General features: G+C 39.2%; 1 protein-coding gene across 5 annotated transcripts in view; it reads right to left on the bottom strand.

The window, feature by feature from the left end:
- The window catches only part of ZNF638 (zinc finger protein 638), a 65,230-nt gene that overhangs the window by 3,196 nt on the left and 38,439 nt on the right, over nt 1–23,595 (bottom strand). For all 5 annotated transcript variants that reach the window (XM_075040221.1, XM_075040310.1, XM_075040052.1 and 2 more), the window contains exons 11-23: nt 22,558–22,629; nt 21,900–22,067; nt 21,727–21,798; nt 20,650–20,702; nt 19,808–19,939; nt 19,525–19,653; nt 19,155–19,196; nt 17,225–17,365; nt 15,470–15,595; nt 11,087–11,136; nt 5,438–6,863; nt 4,743–4,808; nt 1,210–2,209 (exon numbers count right to left, since the gene is read on the bottom strand). In XM_075040221.1, the coding sequence (XP_074896322.1) occupies nt 1,210–2,209; nt 4,743–4,808; nt 5,438–6,863; nt 11,087–11,136; nt 15,470–15,595; nt 17,225–17,365; nt 19,155–19,196; nt 19,525–19,653; nt 19,808–19,939; nt 20,650–20,702; nt 21,727–21,798; nt 21,900–22,067; nt 22,558–22,629 (3,477 nt within the window). The remainder of the gene's footprint in view (nt 1–1,209; nt 2,210–4,742; nt 4,809–5,437; nt 6,864–11,086; nt 11,137–15,469; nt 15,596–17,224; nt 17,366–19,154; nt 19,197–19,524; nt 19,654–19,807; nt 19,940–20,649; nt 20,703–21,726; nt 21,799–21,899; nt 22,068–22,557; nt 22,630–23,595) is intronic.

Raw genomic sequence — 23,595 nt, 5'->3', positions numbered from 1 at the left:
ATTTTACCTGCTTTAACCTCTCCTCCTCCCCACAGTTTTCCTGTTCCACTTCTCAAATTCTGGAGGAACTAGTCCTTTCCTAAGTCCAACTCTTTTGCCTGAGATTTTTACTATACAGAGAGGAACTAAAATCACTTATTTACTGTGCATCAACTATATTTATTATAATTCGCCACTATCAGTTAGACCAGAAATCAACTCAAGGGCTTGGATATTTTAAGAGGTCTTTTTACAGCTAACTTGCAAATAGAACATAGACGATATTTTGCATTTTCAGTAAATGCTTTTGTTAATCATAGGGAAGCTTATGTTCTATAACATTAACCAGATTAATACAATATACAGCATTTAAATATTTTTGGGAGTGTATACAGTTAACTCATCCCTTTCCTAATGTTTACAGAAACTGAAGTTTAAAATTACTCTGTTTTAAGCAAGATATCTGCTGCTTTTGCAGCTCCTCCCTACCTGCACTACTCAGCTTGCCCCTGCTACGCAATGAGTGTGATACGAGAAAAGCTTTTCCAAAGCACTAGAACAAAAGGTGCTGTGTCAGTGCTCAGCTACATCAGCAGAGACAGAAAAAAAACTCAATACTAGCAGACTGCATCACACAGAGCCTTCACCCACGCTTTGGCCAAAATTCTTCTTGTTTGTTGGTTATATATAGCTCTCCCTACTTGGCTCTGCATTAGACTTTCTTAACCCTTTGCTAATTCCATGGTACAGTCATTCTACATTTTCTTCTCTAGATCCAGCTTGGAAGCTGTTACTTCTTTGTATCTGTATGTCTATTTCATTTGACTCACTTGTTTTAATGAAGTCTGGCCCTGTAATTTAAGACTATAAATACTCTGTGCAGTGTTAGGTAGTTTACCAGGCCTTGCATTAAAGGCAAGAAAAGAAACTATTTTCCCCAATTTTAGCCGTCATAAACACCAAATGAACACTTTAAATCAACATGCCCCTTAATTTTACATCAAAAGAAAGATGCATTGTAAAATGCATTAATAAAATACCCCACCTGCAGGCCATTGTTCACTCTCAGTCTCTGGGGTTTTTTTCCCCAGCACCTCTTTCATTAACTTTGTCAAAGATTCAGGGTTTTTCAGTTTCCTCTATTTGCTACAAGGATCTCTTCGTGCATTGCACTGATTACAAGCATCTTATTTCCTATTTCCCCTCTAGAAACTATGAGAGGCTCCTTACCTTTTGACTTTGAGATTGCCATAATTTCTTCTTCTGGACTCATATTTCCTAGAATTTCCATTTCTTCTGGTCCTGCAACAGCAACAATATCCTCCTCTTCTGGTCCTGCAATGGCAGCAATTTCTTCTTCTTCTGGTCCTGCAACAGCAACAATATCTTCATCATCTTCATCCTCGTTCAGATTTTTCCCTGGGAAAGTATTTTCTTCTTCCTCATCCTCCTCTCCAACTTCATCTACTGTAACAAAGTTTAGTTCCTCTTTTAGACGGTTGAAATCAGCCAGAAAATCGTCTTCATCTTCATTAACTTCATCCAAAGTCACAAGAGGGTTATCTTCATTATCCTCTTGTATTTCATCTACTGTCACTAAAGCACTGGGATCATCAGGCGCCTGGGAGGAAGCACCATCTCCAGTATCCTCTGCAGCCACTTTATCATCCTCCTTCTGTTTCAGCACATCCTCAATATTCAAGTCAGTAGGCTCATTCAGAGGCAGCTCTTCTACTTCACCAATTTCATCTACAGTTAGCAAGGGTTCAGCTTTCAAATCCTGCTCCTCAAAAACTGACCTAGGGACGTCTTTTTGAGAACTAAGGTCCTCCTGTTCAGATATTTCATCCAAAGTAACAAGCGACTGTGGGTCCTTTACTGCTTCTGACATAAGTTCTTCCTCTTCGATCACTTCATCCACTACAACCAGGCCCTGTGGGTCACTGAGCACTTCTAAATTAGCAGTTCCCATTAGCTGTGCAGTCCCATCCTCCTCCTCACCGATTTCATCCAAAGTGACAAAAGAGAGTTCGGTTTCAGCAATGTGCGCTACAGAGCTCTTCCCTTTCCTTCTCTTGGAACTAGGCTCAGAAGAGCTGTTGTCTTTAGCACCATCTTTTCTCTTTCCCCTTGGTGGATTTTGCCGTGTTTTAATGGGAGACTCGATTTCCTCTACGACCTCATCCACAGTAACAAATTCATCCAGGTTAAATGGAAACAGTTCTTCTTCCTAGGAAGTGTAAAAATGTGAATACAACAAAGTTTAACATTCATCCAGTGACACAAACACCTCCATCCACAAGGCGCCTAATGAAAAATACCTACACACTGAAGCTGGCTCAAGAGGGGGGAAAAAAAAAAAAGCAACTTGACTTGAGGGTAGGAAAAAATTTTGAGGCCTTCAGTCTCATGTGGAAGAGTTTTCATTATCAGCATTTGTGTTAAGTAAGCAGATTTAATTCAGAAACCCAAAGCATTTTTCAAAAACACAGCAGATGCATAGACAAAATTTACGTCTAATAAAAGAACTGGGCTCTGAATACTCATGCATATTTTGCACGCACTTTCAGGAAGGCTAGTGAAAACATTAATACCTCCAGAGTATCCTTCAAAAATACTATTATCTTGTGTCAATATCTCATTCTCTTCCCTAAGCATATGCTGTTGGCTGCTGCTACAAAACAGGAGACTACATTAGTGTTTCGATCCAGCAAAGCCATTCTGTCTCCTGATGACTATTCTCTGTTTTATCTTGCCTCTTTGGTTTCAATCTCCTAACAAACATCTCTGTTTCAGAAAGGCTCTCCGACGGCCCGATGCTCCAGCACAGGAAAGGGCTCCCACTACTGGAACCTCCCCACATTCCTCTATAACCAACACATACAAGATCATTTTCTCCTTTCTATTAAGGCCTGACTAGCCCCACAGACGCTCTGACAAGACTTGCTGCTCCTCCCTGTGCCGGGCATCTTTCGTTAGGGGCCCGGGGGCAAGCTCCAGCTTTCTGGCGAATGCCTTACCGTGTTCTTATGTTTAAGATGTCAGAGCCTGACCCCTTCTAACTCCCCTCAGTCAGTGGCATGGCTCTTACTGGAGCACATCTTGCATCTAAAACTCCTCCCCCCCTGCAGTTTGAGCATGCCAGCTTCCATCAGGGCTCAGGCAATTTATTCTAGGACCACTAGAAAGAATTAGCAGCAGCTTAATGTCATATGTAGCTGAGAGCCTCTGGAAGAGGATGTATGGATAGATGATGACTTTTATTAAAGACTGAATTAACCCAAATTACTTCGAGGTTATTTGAACAGACAGCAGTCATGTTTTTTGGAATAGAGTATTATGCTTTGTCCACTGTAAAATAGCTATGCTTTTATAATCAGGATGGCAGGATAAGGGGGAGGTACTCGTAGTCAATTAATAAATTTAGACAGTAAAATGCAGCCAAATATCCATTCCACTCCAAATTATGCATTCCATTTCTTCAATGAACGATTCTGATATTTTTTTTTTACCCAAAGTATCCCATCCTACCACCAAATACTGGTCAGTAACTAACACAAGAAGAGTGAAAAAACTCTTGTCAAAGCAGAACTTTAAGGCCAAGGCAAGGTGAACTTTCCGCTGTTAGAGAGTAAGACCGCAGCTAAGAAATACCAAAAACAGTCCTCCAGCAGAAAAAGTAATCTGAAATTCAAAGGCTACATGCCTTTTCTTCCCTTTCTTTTTTAAAAAGCTAACAAATACTAGCACATTCTGATGCAAAAACTTGAGGAATATTTAATGCAAGGTGGACACAGTGGGGGAAAAAAAAAAAGCATCTGGTTACATTTCAACTAAAATCAAGCATTACTGTATTCTTTCTCTCACGAAAAGGAAAACACAGATCTTTGTTCTTATCAGCTATAGAACAGTGAAGAATAAAGCAGTGAGAAGTAATTGACATTCCAAAGCCTTTTTTCAAAGGGTGCAGAATTTCCTCTTGGGATTAACACACACATCTGGAACATCAGGTATGAAAGCATCCTCTATTACCATCACTAGCACCAACTTCACAAACACACTGTGCTGGTGATGCGAGAAGTTTATGTGGCTTAAGATTAATAAAAGAATTCAGGTCGCCAACTTTATCTCAGAAATCCCTTTTCCATAGGGACCCACTACTTACCTGGTAGATCTTTGATTTGATCCTGTAATGCTACATCTACAAACTCATCAATACGGGTTTTTATTATCTTCCTTCTGCTTTTGTTTCCCAAAGCCCAAGCTATCTATGAGAGATAGCGTGTATCTCTTTTCACCTTTCTGTAAAAATGCAGACTCTTTAGCAGTTGAGCCTACAGGCTCCCAAGCCCTCCCAACCCACTGGAAATATCTTTGCATGGAAGAGGTACCATGGACGGAGATGTTCTGACTACCTCCTGTCATAAAAAAAACATTTATAAAGAGCTAGAAGACTTCAGCCTTCCTTCCTCTTCTCACAAGCATGATGATGAATAAAGATCTCATGCAGGCAACTGGACAATTACTTCTCTCTCAAACAAATGATATCCAAGACCAAAAAACACCTCCTCTTAACACTCACTTCCTGAATTAAGTTCCTCTTCCAAATTACTTGGCTTTGCAGCTTTATGCCTCTAGTCTGTAACAACTAGTAATACAAAAAATTCCCTAGGGAAGGACGCTAAAGATTCTTAGCGCGCACACACACACACATGCTTCCAAGACAATATGACTTTAAGTTCATTTACAGTTACCATCCTTACCTCCTTTTGTTTTGCACTGCTGGTAGTGCCACTCTTTGAAGTTTTAGTATTGCCACCAACAGAAGCCTGCAAAATTAAGACAAAAGTTCACATGAAATCAGTTAAGCCAACTAACCTGTCCACAAGAGAAAAAATAATCTAAAAAAATCAGCTATTTTTTCCCTTAATGAACTTTATTAAGTTGTCCAGATTGCTGCTTCTGATCACATGCTTGGCAAATACAGAACTAAGCCAACCATCAGCAGTAGAGTCCAGGCATACAGTCTCTAGCAAAAAGTCGCATGTAATACCTTGCTCAGTAGCCTCTTTTCAGTAACCAGTGTCTGTGCAGGACTTGACAAAGCAAATATCAGCTCACAAAAGGACAGAAAGCTTATTAAATCCCATTCAGAACTAATCCAAGAACATAAAGTTAAGACACTCGATAAAGACTCACTTCAAAAATACCTGCCTGCAATTTTTTCCAAGTAGCATTTTCAAACCAGTTACATACTTGCGTTGCACACACTGCGTCTAAAAGCAACTGGTTGCCCGCCATCTCGCTATTCCAACTTGGCTGTTGGCCCAAACCAGGTGGGTGATTTATGGAAAAGGGAAGGGGAACATAATCTCATTGTCCCATACTCAACATCTGGGAGAAGCATGGAGTTAGTTACTGATCAGGCACACTGAACCGGCCTTCCTGCCCTCCTCACCTTATTGCTGCTGTTGTCTTTCTTCATGTTGGATGATCTACTCTCTCCCTCTTGAGACTGTTTTGAACTAGCCCTAGATTCCACTCGTGAGTCCTTCTCTTGCTGAGGTGAATTCCTCCCATTGCCTGCCTCTCCATCAACAACAGAACTTCTGCTCACTTTACATTTGCCGCTGCCATCTCCCAGGCTTGATGGGCTGCTACCAGGTCTCAGATGACCCTCTTCTTTTGACACGATTTTCTTCTCCACCGCTGCTTGGCTTCGGGTCTCAGGTTTTGAGGGAGTTTTCTGCTCCCCTCCTTTATACAGGGAAGGCTCATTTCTCTGTACTGGAACCCTTGACTTTGATATATCCGGAAGAGACACCACTGCCTTTAAAATCATTTTACCAACAGTGGAAGATTCCTTGGCAGAAAAAGAGGAGTTTAACGTAACTGCTTTGCAGGTTTCATCAGTTTTTGCTGGTCCTGTTCCTTTATTTTGATGGGCTTTGATTAAACTTCCTTCATTGCTCTCGTTGACAGCATTTGCAGCATTCTCCACAGCAGCCTCAACCTTGGCCACAAATTTTTCAAGTTTCTTCTCTGTCTCTGCCCCAGTCTTCACCAAAAGCTTTCCAGGGTTCTCCTCTGGAGCTCTTCCAACTTTGACTACAGACTCTTCTGGTTTCATCTCTTTGTCTGCTCCAGCTACATCCAGTTTCTTCTCCACGGCTGCCCCAGTTTTAAGTACAGGTTTCTTCCCTGTTATCTGAGTTACAGGCATTTCATGCTCAGTTTTCACAGCATCAGAAACAGGATTTTTTTCAGGAGCATCCAACTTGTTGTTCGCTTGTGTGACAACAGATGACACCATCTCCACTGAAGCTGCAACAGAATCAGGGGCCACTGCTTCAGGGACAGCCCCTGTCATATCCCCTGCTGCCAGCTTCACAGCACAATCTGATGACACAGCTTCAGCCTCGCCCACATCAGACAATTCTTCTGCTGGTTCGATGGCAGAAGATGACAATTCTTCATCTTTCTCTTTAATTTCCTTCTCTGATGCAGATACAACAGCAGATTCAGATGACTTTGGTTCAGTATTATCTTTAACTGCCTCTTCTTTCTCCACACTGGAAGGTGGCAGTAGCATCTCTTCTGACTTCGCTTCAGATGACTTGGTATCAGCGGATTTGATAGATGCCACAGTAACTGCAACTCCAGGGTCCACTCTCTCTGTAGACGTTTCTGCCAGTCTTGCAGCAGACTCCCTTACTGCTCTTTCAAGATGGGACTCAGAGGGCTCTATCTGTACTGCTGACATCTCGTCTTTGACATTAGAGATGGAAATGGGTCCCTTCTTTGCCACACTAGGCTCTACTGGAGGATTAGCAGCTGCTGTTTGCACCACTCCTGATCCCTCTGGATATTTTTTCAAGCCAGAGCTAAATGCATTTAAAAAAAACAGAAGAAATCAAACTATATTGAGAATTCTACAGTTACCAGAAACCTCTTGACGCCAATGGTGGGGGATTTCCTGATGCATTAGTGCTTAGCATTTGGACATCTAGCCTGTCAGCGTTAAAATGGTTAAAAAAATAAGGCGAATAACTGATTAGTTTTATGCTTCTGTTTAATCCACCTCAGTACTGCCAGCCTCTTACACTTTGAATTGCATTACTTGTAGTCAGGCCTCTGAAGGTAGCAGTCACTATAGATGTGACCTCACCACTGACATGAACTCCTAAAATTTAGATCCCCTGATGCAAGGCAGACTGTGAAAGTGCATATACAGCGAAAATAAAGCTTCAGTCTCCCTGTACAAAGGAATTACCAGAGTTTTCTTATGTTTGAAGACAGAAGACTCTGCAGTCACCAACCTAGAGAACTCTTTCAGTAGCTAGGAGCCTGAAGTTTGGTTGGGTTTTGTTTTTTTTTTGGTTCAGGTTTGGTGGGAGGGAGGGGTTGCTTTGGTTTTAAACTGCATTGACCTCGCACAATAGTGGGGAACACAATACATGCACAGAGGCTCCTTTTGGCCAGGCTCTGTTTTCACTGTATAATCCCACTGTCAGCTCCCAGGATAATAAAGCCCAAGATGACAATGCAGAGGATAGCGCTTTTCAGAGAACTTCAGTTACAGTAAGTGCATTATTCTTCTCTGAACAAAGAATCCTCCGTAGATGATCTTGGGAGACATTGAAATTAGAGATGTCTGTGCCCCTCTTCCCACAAAGCTCAAGAAAATGAGCATCCCAACACCTCATGCATCTCTAGATGGAAAGGTGCCGAAATGCCAGTGCTGACAATCTTGCTAAGTGTTGAAACAAACACAAAAGCAGCAAACACACATAATTAATCAGTGGTTATGCACAATGGAGCAGACTGCGCTATGGTTTCTCAGAACCTATGTATGCGAATAAAGGGTGCACATTTGTATAAATCTTCATGAAAATAAAAAAGAGCAGAGCAGAGAAGCCTGCCATTTTGGTAATACTCCCAGCACGATGTCAGCAAGAAGATGGAAGTCTAGATCAAATGGAACTCAACACTGACGAAAATGTTAAATCTTGAAGTGGCCAGATGCGAGGGTTAACGAGACGAAGACACAATACATGGAGTCAACAGAAAGATGAAAACAGGCAAACTCAGTTAACATCTGTGCTACACAAGCACAACAAAAACACCAATCTCGAAGGTTTCCTCCAGACCTGAGGGCACTGTCCTCTGCTGCTACAAAATGCGAGAGGAGAGAGAAGGGGGGATATGAATTGTGCTTCAAAATCTTTCACAACACCAATTTAAAATTGGCACATATGTAATATGTCATGACTGTGCATCAGATGGACGCTTGCAACGGCGTGAGGGCACTCCTCCCCTAGCAAAGCGGCATGACTGCAGCATTTTGCGGCTTGGCAGGCAGTGATGGAGTGTGCGTGCTCTCAGCGGTGCCCCACAAAACGCTGGGAATCTCCTTCAGAGCCCAAGAGGCTCAGCTCACAGTAACTGAAGTCTTATGAAAAAAAAGCAACCTCACTCGTTCCAACATCCTGCTCATCTGCAACAGGCTTCTTAGACCTGTAATCAATTTAAGCTTGTTACCTGCAAATGTTTGGAGGTAAGTGTGCCTCATGAGTGGCTAAGCAGTCAGGGCTGATCTGCTTTTTATGCCACAGAATTGGTTTACTCAGTCACAACACACAAGATATTTTGACATCAGTTAAACATTGTTTGTGTTCCAAAAGCAAAACCCATTTCAGTTAATTTTCTCTTCTATTTGAGCATCCTACAGACCGCTGAGATTTATGTCTCACGTGGCTGTGTAGCAAAACGGTACCTGGATAAGTCAGAGCACAAAGCGCAGAAATTCAGCTCTGAAAGCCCAGGTTTGTCACTGATGCGTAGAAAGCTTAATTAAATACAAGCTCCGACACCTTGCTAAACTGTACCCCACAGCCTCTGTTTATACACTTTTTTGCAGGGAATGGAAAAAACGTCAGTGAACACTGGAACCATACACTAACTACAAAGCTTACAGTAGTAGCACACACATATTAACCTCTACACAATACAAATGAGATACTAGTCTCTGAATCCTCAGGACTTTATGTCTCCTTTCATGTCAACACCCACCCTGTGCCTTCCACAAAGCCCTGGTGGTCTCCAAAATACACTGATAGATTCAAACCAGACTGTGAAGCAGTGGAAGGAAAGGGCTGCAGAGGCAGTAATGCACAGAGATAAAGATGAGTGAGCCTGATGAAGCACCAAGGTGCTTGAGGTAACACTTAAAAGACCTGTTAGGCATTGGGAAAGGAATAGCACGTAGACCTGCAAGACAGATTTCCTGCACAGATGTTAGTGTAAAGGGTGAAACCAACAATACCTGGTGCTCAGTTTCTGCATAGGACATCCCTGCATTAGCTGCCATACGCAGTCATTACTGCCCGAGTTAGCAAGGGAAAGGCTTGGAGAGTTCTAGAAATACCAGCACAGAGGCTGCGTCACAACGGAGACACAACCTGCTTCCTACACGTCAGATCAGGATTAAAAGGAGCAGTGGGATGGTCCTTGAATCTTAACCTCGCCAAGAAAAGTTTCAGCTGTTTTAGCTGAGGAAAAAAAATCCCAACAAAATGCATCAGCATCCTTGAAACGAGCAGAGGCATTTACATCAGTCACCTCAGCCGCAAGATTAGATGAACTACCTACTCGGGCTGGACAACAACTGAGCTTCCAGAAGCATTCCAAAGTTTTTTCAGGATCATCTCATCATCCCAGGCAACCTAGAGGGCAGCCCCTTCTGCTCCCCAAATTTTGCTACTGCTTCCCTCCCCAGAAACAGGTGACAAGGTCTTCAGATATATAATAATATTTAAGATATTTTCTGCTTCTTATGAAATGTAACTGAAAAAAATAATCTGTCAAGTCACAAAGGCTTATAAGGAGAAGACAGTTGCCTCAGACAAGGAGAATATGTGTAGTGTTATTTGTAGGGAAAAATGTCGGGTTTCCTATCTGTTCAACAGCCACAGCTGGATGCTGGGCAGTAGCTGGGATTCATGTAAGAGTCACTTGTTTTCATTAATTACCACTACTAGCTAAAGCCCACCAGTCTGGAATCAAAAAGGTTACCTGAATGTCTGCTTACATGTGAGTCGGAGACAGTTTAGAAACTAAATACTTCCAAAATTGACTAGGGTCTGTGTAGAAGTTTCATGAAATTAGGAGTGCCTAATTCTACTTGTGAAGAAACAGGTTTTGGAAATATAGTAACAGTCCATGATAGTATAATGGCATTACTTGAAATTGAAGTTTAGGACCATTATTACACAGTTTTGTTTTGGTTTTTTTAATGATAAAACTTATCCAGAAATATGGATTTGAGTCACAGAAGGTGTTTTAAGTCATATTTGTTAACAAGAACTCTTATAATGATCTATCCATTTATAAAAAAACATAATCAACACTCTAAAGCCAACAAATAGTTGCTCCACAATGAGAAATTTTACTACAAGCAATGTCCGTAAAACAATTTTAAGAGGAACATACCAAAACCACCATTTCCCATTTCTAGGTTCTGACGTTAATATAGCATCCAAACATTTTTTTTAAATCAATTCAGGGACCTGTATCACAGCATGAATAATGTTAATAAGTTAAACAAGGAAGTTTTGGTTTATTTTTAGCATTTGGAAACAAAAACAATAGAGCCAGGTGCTCTGACAGAGGAAAGCACTGTAGGACAAAATAAAGCAATCACTTCCTGGTTAAATACAACAAAAAATTGTCTTACCAACACGTATATCCAAACATACTTTCCAGGACCTGTGGTAAAATCCTGGCCAAATTAGTAGAACAATAATAACTCAACAAACTACACAGAAAACAGGATTTCACCCCATTTGTCCATGTTCTTTGAAAGCCCCAGATTTCAAAGAAATCACAAACATTGCAGCTCTACAGCAATACACTACACGTCCTGCACACACAGAACACACAAAAGCTTGAAAGAAGTAACAGCAGGTAACAATTGATGGATCTCACAGTGGGCCTTTTCATCAAGCTCAGTTAGAGAGATGGCTCAGCAATCTGCTTAATCTTGGATATACATTCCATGAACAATATAGATACATAAAAATAAACCTTAAATACTTGAAAGGCATACCTTCCTTTGCTTGGTTCCTCTCTCCTCACTACTTTTCTCACAACTTCAGCCTGAAAGGCAAAAATCAAGGTTCAGCATCTATGACTTTCAGAAGCATCAGCACAGAATTTGCATAACCCACCTAATTAATAACACCCTGAACCCAAATTTAGGCATGCATCACCTGAAAGATCAAAGGACAGTTAGCTGTTCTAAAACTGTTCCCCACAGAATACGTATTTCATGAGATGACAAATAAAAGTGCATGGCAGCCTAAGAGATTTTACTAAAAGTTTGCTAGACAGAACATGTGGCACACCACTAACTGTTTTGTTCATCTCATCTTCAAAGCTGTCACGGTTTTGAGCAGAATTAACTTTTATTATAGTCTGTGATATATTTGGGGGAGAGGGATGTTAAACACGGCTTTTCCCAGACAGCACCTTCTCTCCTGTACCAGCGAGGATGCTAACAGCTGCAGAGCTCAGGGTGAATGCAGTTAGCTTGACAGAAAACAGCAGCACACCTTTTCTAAAGACAAATTACATTCCAAGTAGAGCAAGTATCTACAGAAAACCAAAGGCCAGTTTCTGTTCCCTTAAAACCTGCATTCATTTCTTGTACGATGACTACGTGTTTCTACTTTCTGTTCTGTAGAATAAACTTGTGGAATAAACATGAAATAAAATCATGTCTTCTGATAAAAAAAGACAATGACAAACCATCCAGGCTCTACAGCTATCACAGTTAGTAGCATAGGTCCAAGGAATCAAAAAAAACAACAAAAAAACAAACAAACAAACAAAAAAAAAAAACCAAAAAAAAAAACCTTTTAAAAACTCAGTGTTGATATCTCAATCTCTTTTCTGAAGGCATTCTACAAACTAATTTGAAGACTACCACTATTAGAAAGAACATCAGATAAATTCAGTGCACGTAGAATTCCCTTTAATCTTTTATTTATGCACATAATTCCAAATCCTTCAGTTTTCCCTTTCTAAAAACATTTATTCCAGAGATAAGTACCAAAAGTAATTTGAACACGTTATAATGAATTAAAAATTATTTTGTTTTTCCTTCAGACTAGCTTCTGATTGAAAGGCTTCTAGAGAAAATAGCTTATGGCAAAGGGAGCTACAAGCTTAACCTTCCTATGGTACCTAGGCATAACATCCAGATTCTGGCAACGTAACCGAGAAAACAGACAAGAGGTAACAGACTCAAAATGCAGTGAAGAACAACAGATGGAAAAAACTCCGTTTTCCCTCTTAGCAGTGTGACCAGGCATTTTTCTCTCCACCTCAGATATAGATAAAATAAAGCTTATGAGTGTATCTCTAAAGTACAGACTTATTTTAACATTTGTGCAAAAGCTGTGACAGTCGCATTGACAAAGACTGGAATGACACCCGCTGCACCCATGCTCTATGATTCTGTATTCCAGTTGTATATCTGCCTTCACCGTTACAGGAGTTTCCCCATATTTTTGTTATTTCAGCAGTATTAAATTCAGACATTATCAGCAAAATTACAGAAACAAAACTATAACATGATTAAGCAAGCACTTACATTACTGCTGTTACTATGCCACTGGCATCAGTTACTGCTATCTGGCTGGTCAACCTCTCTAAATCAGATAAGCACTCTGTATCACCCCAAGTGTGCAGCTGGAAAGAAATATTATTTTGAAAACAGAGTGTGAATGCCATTCTTTGTTGGCATTGAACTCTGCTCTGATGAAACATTTATAGTGACAAAGGCACGTTATTCTCTTGCTACATAAGATATAGGGAACAGCTATAAAAAGCAGATTTGAATCACAAAGTGTTGCCACAATGCATCCTTGACAAACATTCCTTAGCATGAGCACTTTAATGAATGATATTTTGTTCATTTTTCAGTGCTAAGGGAGCTTATTATTTACATTTTCTAGACTTGAGAAAAAGCTCCTAGGTCTGAAGATTTGGTTATTTTCTTCAGCTACAAAGGTAGTCTAATACAAGACATTACTCTTAAATGCATCTGACATCATCGAACACAATTATAATTTACGTTCTTTAAAACGAGCTGAAGTTCACTACATAAACTGAAATACCAAACAAAGTGCCTCAGAAGAAGAGCATACTTTGTCCCATAGAAAGAGAGTCAGCAATGGAGAGAATCATCCCTGCAATGGGGAAGAGGAGAGACAAAAAAACTCTTGGAACATCTAATCCATGCTCTTGGACCTAGCAGAAGAGAAAAGAGGACCCTATGCACCTGCGCTCACCGGATTTTAGCTGTCAGCACTTCACCTGCAGTGGGTGCCCACCCTGCACCAGAGGTCCCAAGGGACGCACGCCAGCCCACCTTACCCTACCCCTGCCATACCAACAGTACCACACCACCACACTCATCTGGCAGAGATGCTGTGTTCAGCAGGAAAGTTAAAACAGTTCTCTGAATCAAATGTGTAATTCAAAAGCATCTTCAGTGTTATTATATTGAATCTAGGCTAGTTAATGGGAAGTCACTCCTAATGAACAAACTATACCCCTTCAGCCACGGACAAAGGCCCAGAACAGGATGGGAAGAGCTGGGAAGGCAGGCTGATGACTGAATCTCTGCAGACATTTCAAAGAGTCACACTCGCAGAAGGGTAAAAAACTGATTTTACACAGACTAGGCTCTGCACGTGCACAGTAACTGCTGATTTACTTGGAAAGGGGCGCTATTAGTCTAGTCAAAAAGAGATCTGTGCACCCAAGTCAGATCTTGCTGTGTACCATTGTATGTCCTAAATCATCACAGATGCTACTCAACAACTATCACAAGAGTGCCCTACCAGAAATGTCCTATTGACACCATATGTCTTTAAAAACATGAATCCTAAACATCATACAGCTACCCTACAGATTTCATAAATAAGGATGCTTTTCAATAAAGCAGAAGAAATTGCCAATACAATAGAAAACAGACGATGATACAAGCCAATGATCAGTACCCAACCATTCTTTAAAAAAAAAAAAAATTGAAATTCATTGTCATGCTCGGTGGAAATAATAGTGACAGCTTTGTTAGCTTGGTAAGTAGAAGTACACATCTGGATGACTTTTTCTCCTCCCTGTTGAAGTAACAGGCTGTTGCCCTTGTTATCATTAGGCACGTGAAGTTAAACTTTCTCTTATACTGAATAAAAGTGAAGGGGAAAAACTAAGATGCCCTGTCCCTCCAGACACATCCTCCTTTGAATGGTATTCCAAAGTCATGCCACTGAAAAGGAACTGCAACACTCAGGGAATGAAAGCTCCAAGAATGGAATTCACATGGATAATCACTGGGAAAACAAAACAAAACACCCCACAGCAAAACAAAACAAAACAAAAAAAAGCCCTATACACATTTTGGTCTCAATCTTAACAGTTCATGTTGAACTGGTTAGTCGGTCCCTGTTCTCTCAGTTATATATGAACTTGGAAGAACAAACCTAGCTGGTATTCAAAGGAATAAAAGCCAAGCTATATCCCCCTAAAATAAGTGTAGTTTGGAAGATGTGGCAAGAGATGGAGAGTTGATCACTGGACAAATGATTAAAATTATTTTGTTGAGTCAGGACATGAGAGGAGCTGAAAAATGAGAAGGCAGGGGCATGCAGAACTAGTGAAATAAATCCTCATGTTTGAGTGCACAGTAAACAGTGCTTTACCTCCCTGCCATGAGAGGGACCGCGTCTGGATTTACATTCTCCATTTTGGAAGCCAGAACACTATTAGCATGTGGCTAATGTTCGCATTTCTTGCTTAAAGCTCTTTATCTATCCAATGCAACACGCAATAAGCTCCTTCTTTTCTGGTGTTCAGCTGCTGCAGCTTGCTGTTCCTTCAGCAAATCACCAGAAGTAAAGTTGGAGCTGCTCAATACTGCAAGTAATTTCATTTCTAAGAGAGAAGATGGAAGCAGCTGTGGGTGCACAGACCAATGCTGACATAGCAACCAAGTCTGGAATCAAGAGGATTAAAGCAGATGAACTGCTAAAGATGAATCAAACTAGATCAGAAAAAGACTCTAATAATTTCATTATCAATCCTTTTCTAACTGGTACTAAACAGTTGCTTTCCTCCTTTCTTCCTTTTTCTCTTCATCCTTCACTAAGAAATACTTTCATCAGTGGAAAGAGATTCCATACACGTTCATAAAATCAAGAGACAAAATAAAGACAAACAGCAACACATACTTTGACACCTATGCCACATCCCAGAATACAGACTAGACAGTTGATCCAGTTCCCACCTGTTGCACAGTTTTCACTCTCATCCACAATGACAGCAAAGAGTGAAGGAAATACTAACATTATCACCATTAGCTGCTCTTCATGGAAAGGTGGTTCTATTCCACAGAAATAATGTATTATTGAAGAAATCTTACCTCAGCAGACTCTCCTTTGGGTGACAATGTACAGGTCAATGTATGCTCACCCATATTGTACGGATATTGCTTCAGGAAGCTGTACATTGACCTGGCTGACTTGGCACTATCCAGCTGCAGAATTGCCTAAAAGGAGAAAAGCGCAAGCTTCAAATGACTGTTACTTCATCTTACTTCTGTATTGCAGAACAAGTTTAGTATAGTCAGCTGGTATAGCATGTGATAGCTAATATTCCTGAAGGGTTTCAACATCTTCATTTTAAATTACCTATAGGTATCATTTTTTGATTAAATCCTATGTTTCAGATATAGAGAACAGTGGATTCTCTTGTTTCTGAGAACAGTGGATTCTCTTGTTTCTGAAAGGCTGAAGAAAGAGATCTCTCCTGTTGAGAATTATCTTTAGAACTAAATAATTAACAGCATCACAAAACAGTGGAGCTTGGAGCTTCACTACCCACATGTGTTTTAACATTCCGGCTTCTGGACACATTCAGCTTTGATTCTGCTGTAACTCACGAGCATCTTCCCATGAGGACGAGGGGAAGTGCGTGCCCACAAAAAACACTGCAAGATTACATTTATAAAGGAAACAGTAAAATGAACTATACACAAAAGTTCATCTGCTATACTAGAAATCCCTCACTTCTTTACATTTTAGCTGTCAAAATTAAGACAAGTTTTATAAGTCACTTTTAAAATTTTCCAGCTATTCAAATAGTGTTCTAAAGCTGATATTAACTATATTACTCCTCTCTCTCTTTTTTTTTTCCTCCATATTTTATTTAAAGCAAGCCTTAAATAAGCCACCCCCCTTTTGTCTTTTTCCTTAAAAAAACACCTCTGCCCTTCTGGGTTCTTTACTACAACTCTGGCTATTGAAAACAGAAAGTATTTGATGGAACAGCTTTCCATCACAAAGTGCTGATTCAATGGAATTAAAGCATTTGATGTTCAATTCAACAAAATCAGTTGAAGGGCTAGAAATTGGCCCTAGATGTGTTACTGACTGCAGAGTTCTCTTTATTGCATTTGAAAATTTTAAAAAAGGAGTTTTAGTTTCAAAAAAGAAAAATGCTATGTTCTTTTTAAAAGCACCTTCACCTGTTTTATGGTTTATTAGCAGATGGAAACTTAAAATAGCTCAAAATAATGGGAACACAATTGCTTTTTAATTGTTAAAATATATATACACTTACACTAAATTAAATCTAGTTCATAAAGTAAAAATCCAATGTTAAGTGCAGCAATAGCAACATTAAAAACTAAAATAACAAAATTTTTTAAAAAAAGAAAATCAAGTCACTAAATTTTGAAGTGTCCAAAACAAAAAGCAATTACAGCAATTCTGACATTTTCACTTCTCATATCAAATGGATTGTTTTGCCTCAAGCTTCCTACAAAATGGGAACTCCTTTCCCCCTCCCACTTACAACTCCAATGTCAAAGGTTAATAACTTTAGCAGCCATTTAGGAAGCTTTACTTTCAGGGCTTACTAAACTGTTCTTATATCATTCAGGCTAGATAAAAGCCTAAGGCTTGTTTTGGTTGGTTAGGTTTTTTTTACTTCCCCACTGCCCTTAACAAATAAGACAAACTATTTTCTTGTTCAGGGTGAGTGGGAAAGAGTCAGAAACTTTGGTGTCTCATTAACAGAACATTCTTGGTACTGGGAGATGAAAAAAAATTTTTTTTTTAAAGTTTTTTTTTCCCAACAAGGTACTTTGCACCATAGGAAAAAAAAAAATACTTACCTTGTTTTTATTCTTCAGTACAACATAATGATCTACTTTTCCAAATCGAAGTCCCACACAAACTGCTTCAAGTTCTCTGTATCCATCATCTGGCAAGTTCCCAAGATGCACAAACTGATTATGAATAGTTTCAGTATTTACCTAAAGAAAATTGATGACAAAACTTGCTTTATTAGCAACTACTGAACTAGGTTAGAAAAGCCCCGCAGAAAGCTGCTGTATCTCCCAGATCTTGCCGAAAAAGAGCATTCACATACATCCAATGTTCACATTTTCAGATTCACATCAGATTTTCCATTTTTTATGCAGTATATCAAAAGAACCAGCTATACTTCCCAGTAAAGAATAACAAACTTAAAAGGATCATGTTGAGCGTTTTATTTTAAATCATCTTTTTTTTTTTTTAACTAGTAAAAGTCTCTTTAAGGAGCACTGCAAAATAAAGCTGAAGTTTAAATAAATTTGGTATTTTGAAAAGCAGACACTATCTAGTCAGTTTATAAATTGGTGAAGGCATAGAAACCTATCTAGAAGACTCCAATCCTGGTTTTTAAGTCATAGGTTCATTTACTTCATCAGTTTGTAATAGCATAAAGATCCTCGGTCAAATATCATTTCTTGTGTTTTGCCATTTTCAAACACAGTTATCACCACCAGCACAGGGACACGTTATCAAGGAGACCAGTAAGACTCTTCTGACCAGGAAGGATTCTGGTGCAGAACATACGAGTGTGCTGACAGCAAGCAGAAAAGCGACCCTCAGCTATGTAGTGCCAGCAGCACCATAGACTGAAGCCCAGCACCAAATATTTTGTGGAGGATCAAAGGGAAGGGCCCTGGGACACAAAGTCCAAAGGTACCAGAAGACTTCTGGATTCTTAAACAAGTCTTATTTTTAAATACTTGAAAGTTGTGTGTCTTTTAGAAACACAACACTCACTCGCAACAAGCAAGAGATTTCCCACCCCCTCCAGGTCTGGTATGTTTTTCTTTCATTATTCATCACTTTACCAGGAGCAGAAAAGAAATATTTCACCACAAGCAGATCAGAGGCACAAGTGGGATACAGCAGCAGGGGCGCTGGCAGTTAAGTACTCAGATGTTTCTGTTGGTGCCAAACAACGATCATAAGGAGAAAGCAGATATTCCCCAGATATATTTGCAATTGAAAATTCAAGCCTTTTGGGATTTCTTGGAAAGTGATTTATTGTTGGCAGGGCTCTTTGCAATACACTTTCTAACCAAATACAATTAGCTTCTGACACTGCTGCTCTTAAAGTCACTCTTGTGAAGTTCTTGTGCCAACTGTTTAAGCCCAGAGACACACATTCAGACCCAATGACTGACCATCTATCAAGAATATCTTGAAAATGTTTTTCACAGAAGACATAAAAGCTGTAATTTCATTAACCTCTACCTACCTACACTGTATAAAAATGCTTTGTACGTCAATTGCCAGCTTGCACTGTGTGCAGTGAAGGAACAGGAGGGACAATAAGGGAGACACTACAGTGAATAAAGCACAGAGGTAGTTTTGATAGTTAAACCAAAATATCCGTCCATAAAACAGTGGGAAAACGGGTGGCATTATATACAGGCAAACACTGCACATTCTCCAAGCTATAGTGGTCAGCAGCTCGTTGTTAGAACATAAAAAAAAAAACGCAACAGAAGGAGAGGGTCTCAAAGGACTCCTATTAAATGTTTAATTCTTTGCACTTCATGCATCATGGAGCTAAACTAAGTGAACATTTACTCATTCTATTCCCTGCTCATTCACCCATGAAAACATATATAAACACTAAATTCAAGAGAAAGCGTAGATAACAATTCAATTAGCTAGTATTTCAGTATGAAGGATACTAATTCTAATTTAAAGTAACATATTTTGATAGCATGTGGAGGAAAAGTTAGGCTGCTAGCAACTTACCTCAGGGTCAGAATCTTTAATTATAGCAGTAAATATTGCTTCCTTTAAAAAAAAAAAAAAAAAGGTAAGATTTGAACTGTAAAATATAGCTTCACTAGCAGCAGCTAACTGGCAATCACTGACTCGCAACAACTTTTTAGCTTCCCTTTTATTAATAAAATCAACAGCATCAGCACTTCTGACATCTGTGTAATTCTCCTATCAGAAGTCCAGGACACGAAAAGACATTTAACAGAATCAGTCTTCAATAGGACCCACCATAAGAATGCTTAAAACAGGCAGCGTAAGTCAGCCAGCTTAAATACAAAATCCTGCTCTGTGTTGAAATGTTACCACGTATCCTAGAATTTCAATATATTTTATTACTTACTTCATCTTTTATAGTCTTATGCTGAGGCACCATGTTGATGCAGAGCTGATTTCCATCCAGTGACATTGGAAAGCAGGTGTAAAATTTAACCATGGAATCTGCAGATTTTCTATTTATTTCAAGATATGCCTTTTAAAATAAAGAAAACAAAAATTAAAAAAAAAAAAGTAATTTATCAAAAGCATCTCACATCAATGCTTGCCGCACTACATTATTGCATCTGTTAAAAACCACATTTGCTTCCTCTCTAGGTAGAGACACTACTAAATACCAAGTAGAATACCTTTTTATGAGATGATAAAATTAGCACATCCCTCAGACCTCCAAATGGCTTTGCTAGGTTGGAAACTTCCTCAACAGAAAATCCTCTCTCAGGCAAGTTTGAAATAAGAACCACACATATATCATCAAGTTCCTGTAATCAAATGAAAGTAAATATCACTGCTATTTCTTCAGCTCTAAATCAAAACTGCTGTATTACTGAAGAGAGCATTTATTTTTACTATGTAAAACCACCATTAAACTGAATGAAGCACTTGCTTAAAAGCATGTTACAATACTTGCAACTACCCCAACACCAAAGATCATTTAAACTTTTTTAGGATTTAGTAGCAAAGCATATTATTTTTTTTTAAGCTTCTTCTCTAATTATGTCATATAATCACCTTAATTGTGGATGTACCTACACCTAAGCTAATTCTGCACACACCTTAGGCTCTCTCATGTTAACTCATCAGAAATTCAAACCAAACCAAAACCCCGTATAATTATGCCACTACTTTATATCCATGACATGCCCACACATCAAATGCTGCAGGACTCTATGTGCAAATACTCCATCTAAAGAGAAGAAACCCACAGTAGGGCAACAGAGATTATCAGAGCGTAAAGGAGCTTTGGTGTAACTAACAAACTCTGAGGAAAAAATAAAAAGCCAAAGAGTGAAATGGCAGATGTCTATCAAATCACAAACAGCAAGGAGAAAATAAACTATTCATTATTTCTCACAAGAAATTAACGGGCAGGTGATTTAAATTGGAGGTTTTCAGACAGCACACCAACACTTAGAAATAGGACCAAGTGCGTACTTAGAACTTCCACGGATTCAATCACCTTTAGACTGACCTTGCTAGCTGGTTCTGTTGATTCTTCACTCTTCGTAGTCGTTACCGTAGCTTCTAAAAAAAGGGGGTGGGGAGTAGTTTAGTAGTTCAGCAGATTTCTTTAAATACTCCAGAGCTTTAAGAACTTCTTGCATTACATTTTATCACCACTGCCATTGCGCAAAATGAAATATTCCTTCATTTAACTTACAGCGACAAATGACATTGGTGAGACACATACAGTGTTATGTAAATGCTTCCAGAAAAGAACAGTTTTAAGTAGGGATAAAAAATTAATTAAAATCCCTTGAGTAGCATGCACGCGCTTTGCTGACACTGAGACCTTATCAGTTGAATTATCACAACCACAAGACTTTCTTGTGGGCGCAAGGGGACTATGCAGGTGCCCAGCATGTACCCACACAATCTTTTTCCTTCTTTCTCCTGGGACAAGTCCACAGTGATATGTGAGAGGCTCAGAAAAATACAGACAGCAGGAAATAGGAAAACAGCAATCATACAGGATAGGCAAGCACAGGTAACGAAGAATCACTTCTACTGTAAAATGTTTGTATCTACTACCTCTAACAGGTTCAGCGACTACAACCTTGCCCTATCTCCACTAACACATGCATATAACTGAGAATTAATATACACTTAGGCTATGTTTAAAACAAAGTCTGTTACTAATCAGTTATAAAATATGGGGAAAATAGCATCTATTGAACCAGCTCTAACAGGCAATGTGAAGCAATGAGATTAAAAGAATTAGTGGTGGATCTGCAAACAGAACATATAGAAAGCCCAAATCCTTTGCTTTAATGAGCTGTAAATAAAAGTCCCCATGTCGCACTGAAAAGGTCTAGGTAAAAATATTATGTCCACTGAAGGATGTAAATCTTGGGGGTTTTTAGCCACTTCGGTCATCACAATGAACTGTTGTTTTATGTTTCAGTCAGTGAATCTATTCTAATAGATTTTCTTTTCTGATATTCTGTGTCATTTTAATTTCCTGGCCTCAAAAGCATTCTCATTTAGACCACAACAACAGAGAAGTTTAGGACAGAAATGAGAAAAACCCTGTCAGTTTCCAATTTACCTTGATCAATTAAAGCTTCATTAAGCCGATCCAAATGCAATGCCGCCACCTGAGGCATCTGTGCAAGTCTCTCTAAAAAATACATAAATTCAAGACAACATCACAATGTTAAACTTCACATAACTTACAACTAACAAAGTAACTTAAAAATGGCATTATCATATCAGAATTACCTAATACAAGTGCAGGATTACTCAGTCCTTTGCACTGAGTCTCTACCATCTTCACAGGCTCTGTAACTATGTCCCCTTCTGTAATGTTCTTTGCATCTGACAGCTCCATTTCCCCAACTTCCATTTCAGCTTCTGTTGAGAGCTGAAGGTCTTCATCTGTAGATTTTGCTGGTAGGTAAGAGCAGAAAAAAGCATTCTTTGTTTCAATATATTAAACTAACTGATTTGCAAAAGAAGAATGAACGGCAGCATACATTTTTCTGCCAAATATTGAGAGGCCTCCTATCACGTAAATTCCTGCTCTTCGTTACAAATGGGCAGAAAATGTACATACAGCAAAAGCTGTGCAAAACATGTGTATGCCTGTGGTTATGTGAAAGGGTCTGCCTCCCCAAACTCATCTTCTTTCCCTGATTCTTTGCTATTCTAGATCTACAAACAGCACCGATAATCACTGCATTAGCCAAGCCACAAGGCACAAGAACGGTGCTCGCCTATCTAACAATCTACTACATTGGCAAGCCCAGTAAAAGGTGTGAAAAGCTTGGACTCACTAACTTAAATATCTGTTCTGGACAGGGGGCAGTGAGACTAGGAGGACAGAAAAGCAACTGCCTGTGTTTTCCAAGTAAAGAGTAAAAGTTCTCATTTGTCTTACCCACAGTATTTGAAGTTTTCTTGATTTTACTATCTCCCGTCATTGTTGATTTCTTAGTCCTTTCTTTTTTACCTACATAAAATATCCAAAACCAAGTGTAAGTCAAAATGCTTATTGCCCAAGTTAATTACAAAGAATATAAAAATACATACAAAACCAGTTTAATCTACAGTAATTCAACTGATATGACAAAATAAACCCCAAAACCTAAACCATAAGTTAATGCCAACAAACTACTGAATGAAAGCCATGGAGTATCTTTTGTGAACTTGTTTAGGATTCTGGTGAAAAAACCTTGCTCCTGCAAAAACATTTGTGTTCTCTTTCTCTTAACTGACTGTAAACAATTCATGGTTTCCATCTGTGAGACAGCTCTGAAATGCACTGTTACATGAATCTTCATTCCATTCTGGAAACTGCATTCAGAAGTGACCATGCTGACGAATGAATACATCTTTAAAAAGCACAATTTCCCATCAAAGTAATGTCTGGTCCCTAACTTTGCTCAGAAAAATTGCTCATGAAAGCCAATAAAAAAAGCAACAAAAAATGATACGGCTGTTACTTCCAATGTCTCAATAACACATAATTTTTGTGAAGTTGTATTGGCTTTTGTGTCCTGTTTTCACCGAAGTACTAAGAAAAAAATTCTTCTCTAACAGCATGACAGACAAGTTTTTCTGCCAAGTAGTAATAATAACTGAAATAATTCCTGTCAGGATCAATAGAAGACCAGGGAAGAAATTTAAAAGCATTTGGAATATACTCAGAACATAAGACACTGGGAAACACTAGCACTAACTGTGAAAGAGAATATTAGATACGTTATACATTAGGCTTAAAGTCAACTTGAAGAATTACACTTATTTTATGGAGCCCGAAGTGCCACACTTGTCTTCAACAGGTGGGGCAAACATTTAAAATTACAGAGTACAAGCACAGGTCAAGGTGGGGTCTTTTTATTGCTACTTGAGGGTTGATTTTTGTGGGTTTTTTTAAAGAAAGAAAGATAGGGTCACATGAAAAGGAAGACATTTG

This window comes from Buteo buteo, chromosome 1 (assembly GCF_964188355.1).
Source record: "Buteo buteo chromosome 1, bButBut1.hap1.1, whole genome shotgun sequence".
Lineage (NCBI taxonomy): Eukaryota > Metazoa > Chordata > Aves > Accipitriformes > Accipitridae > Buteo > Buteo buteo.
This window is presented reverse-complemented; position numbering and strand designations above follow the sequence as displayed.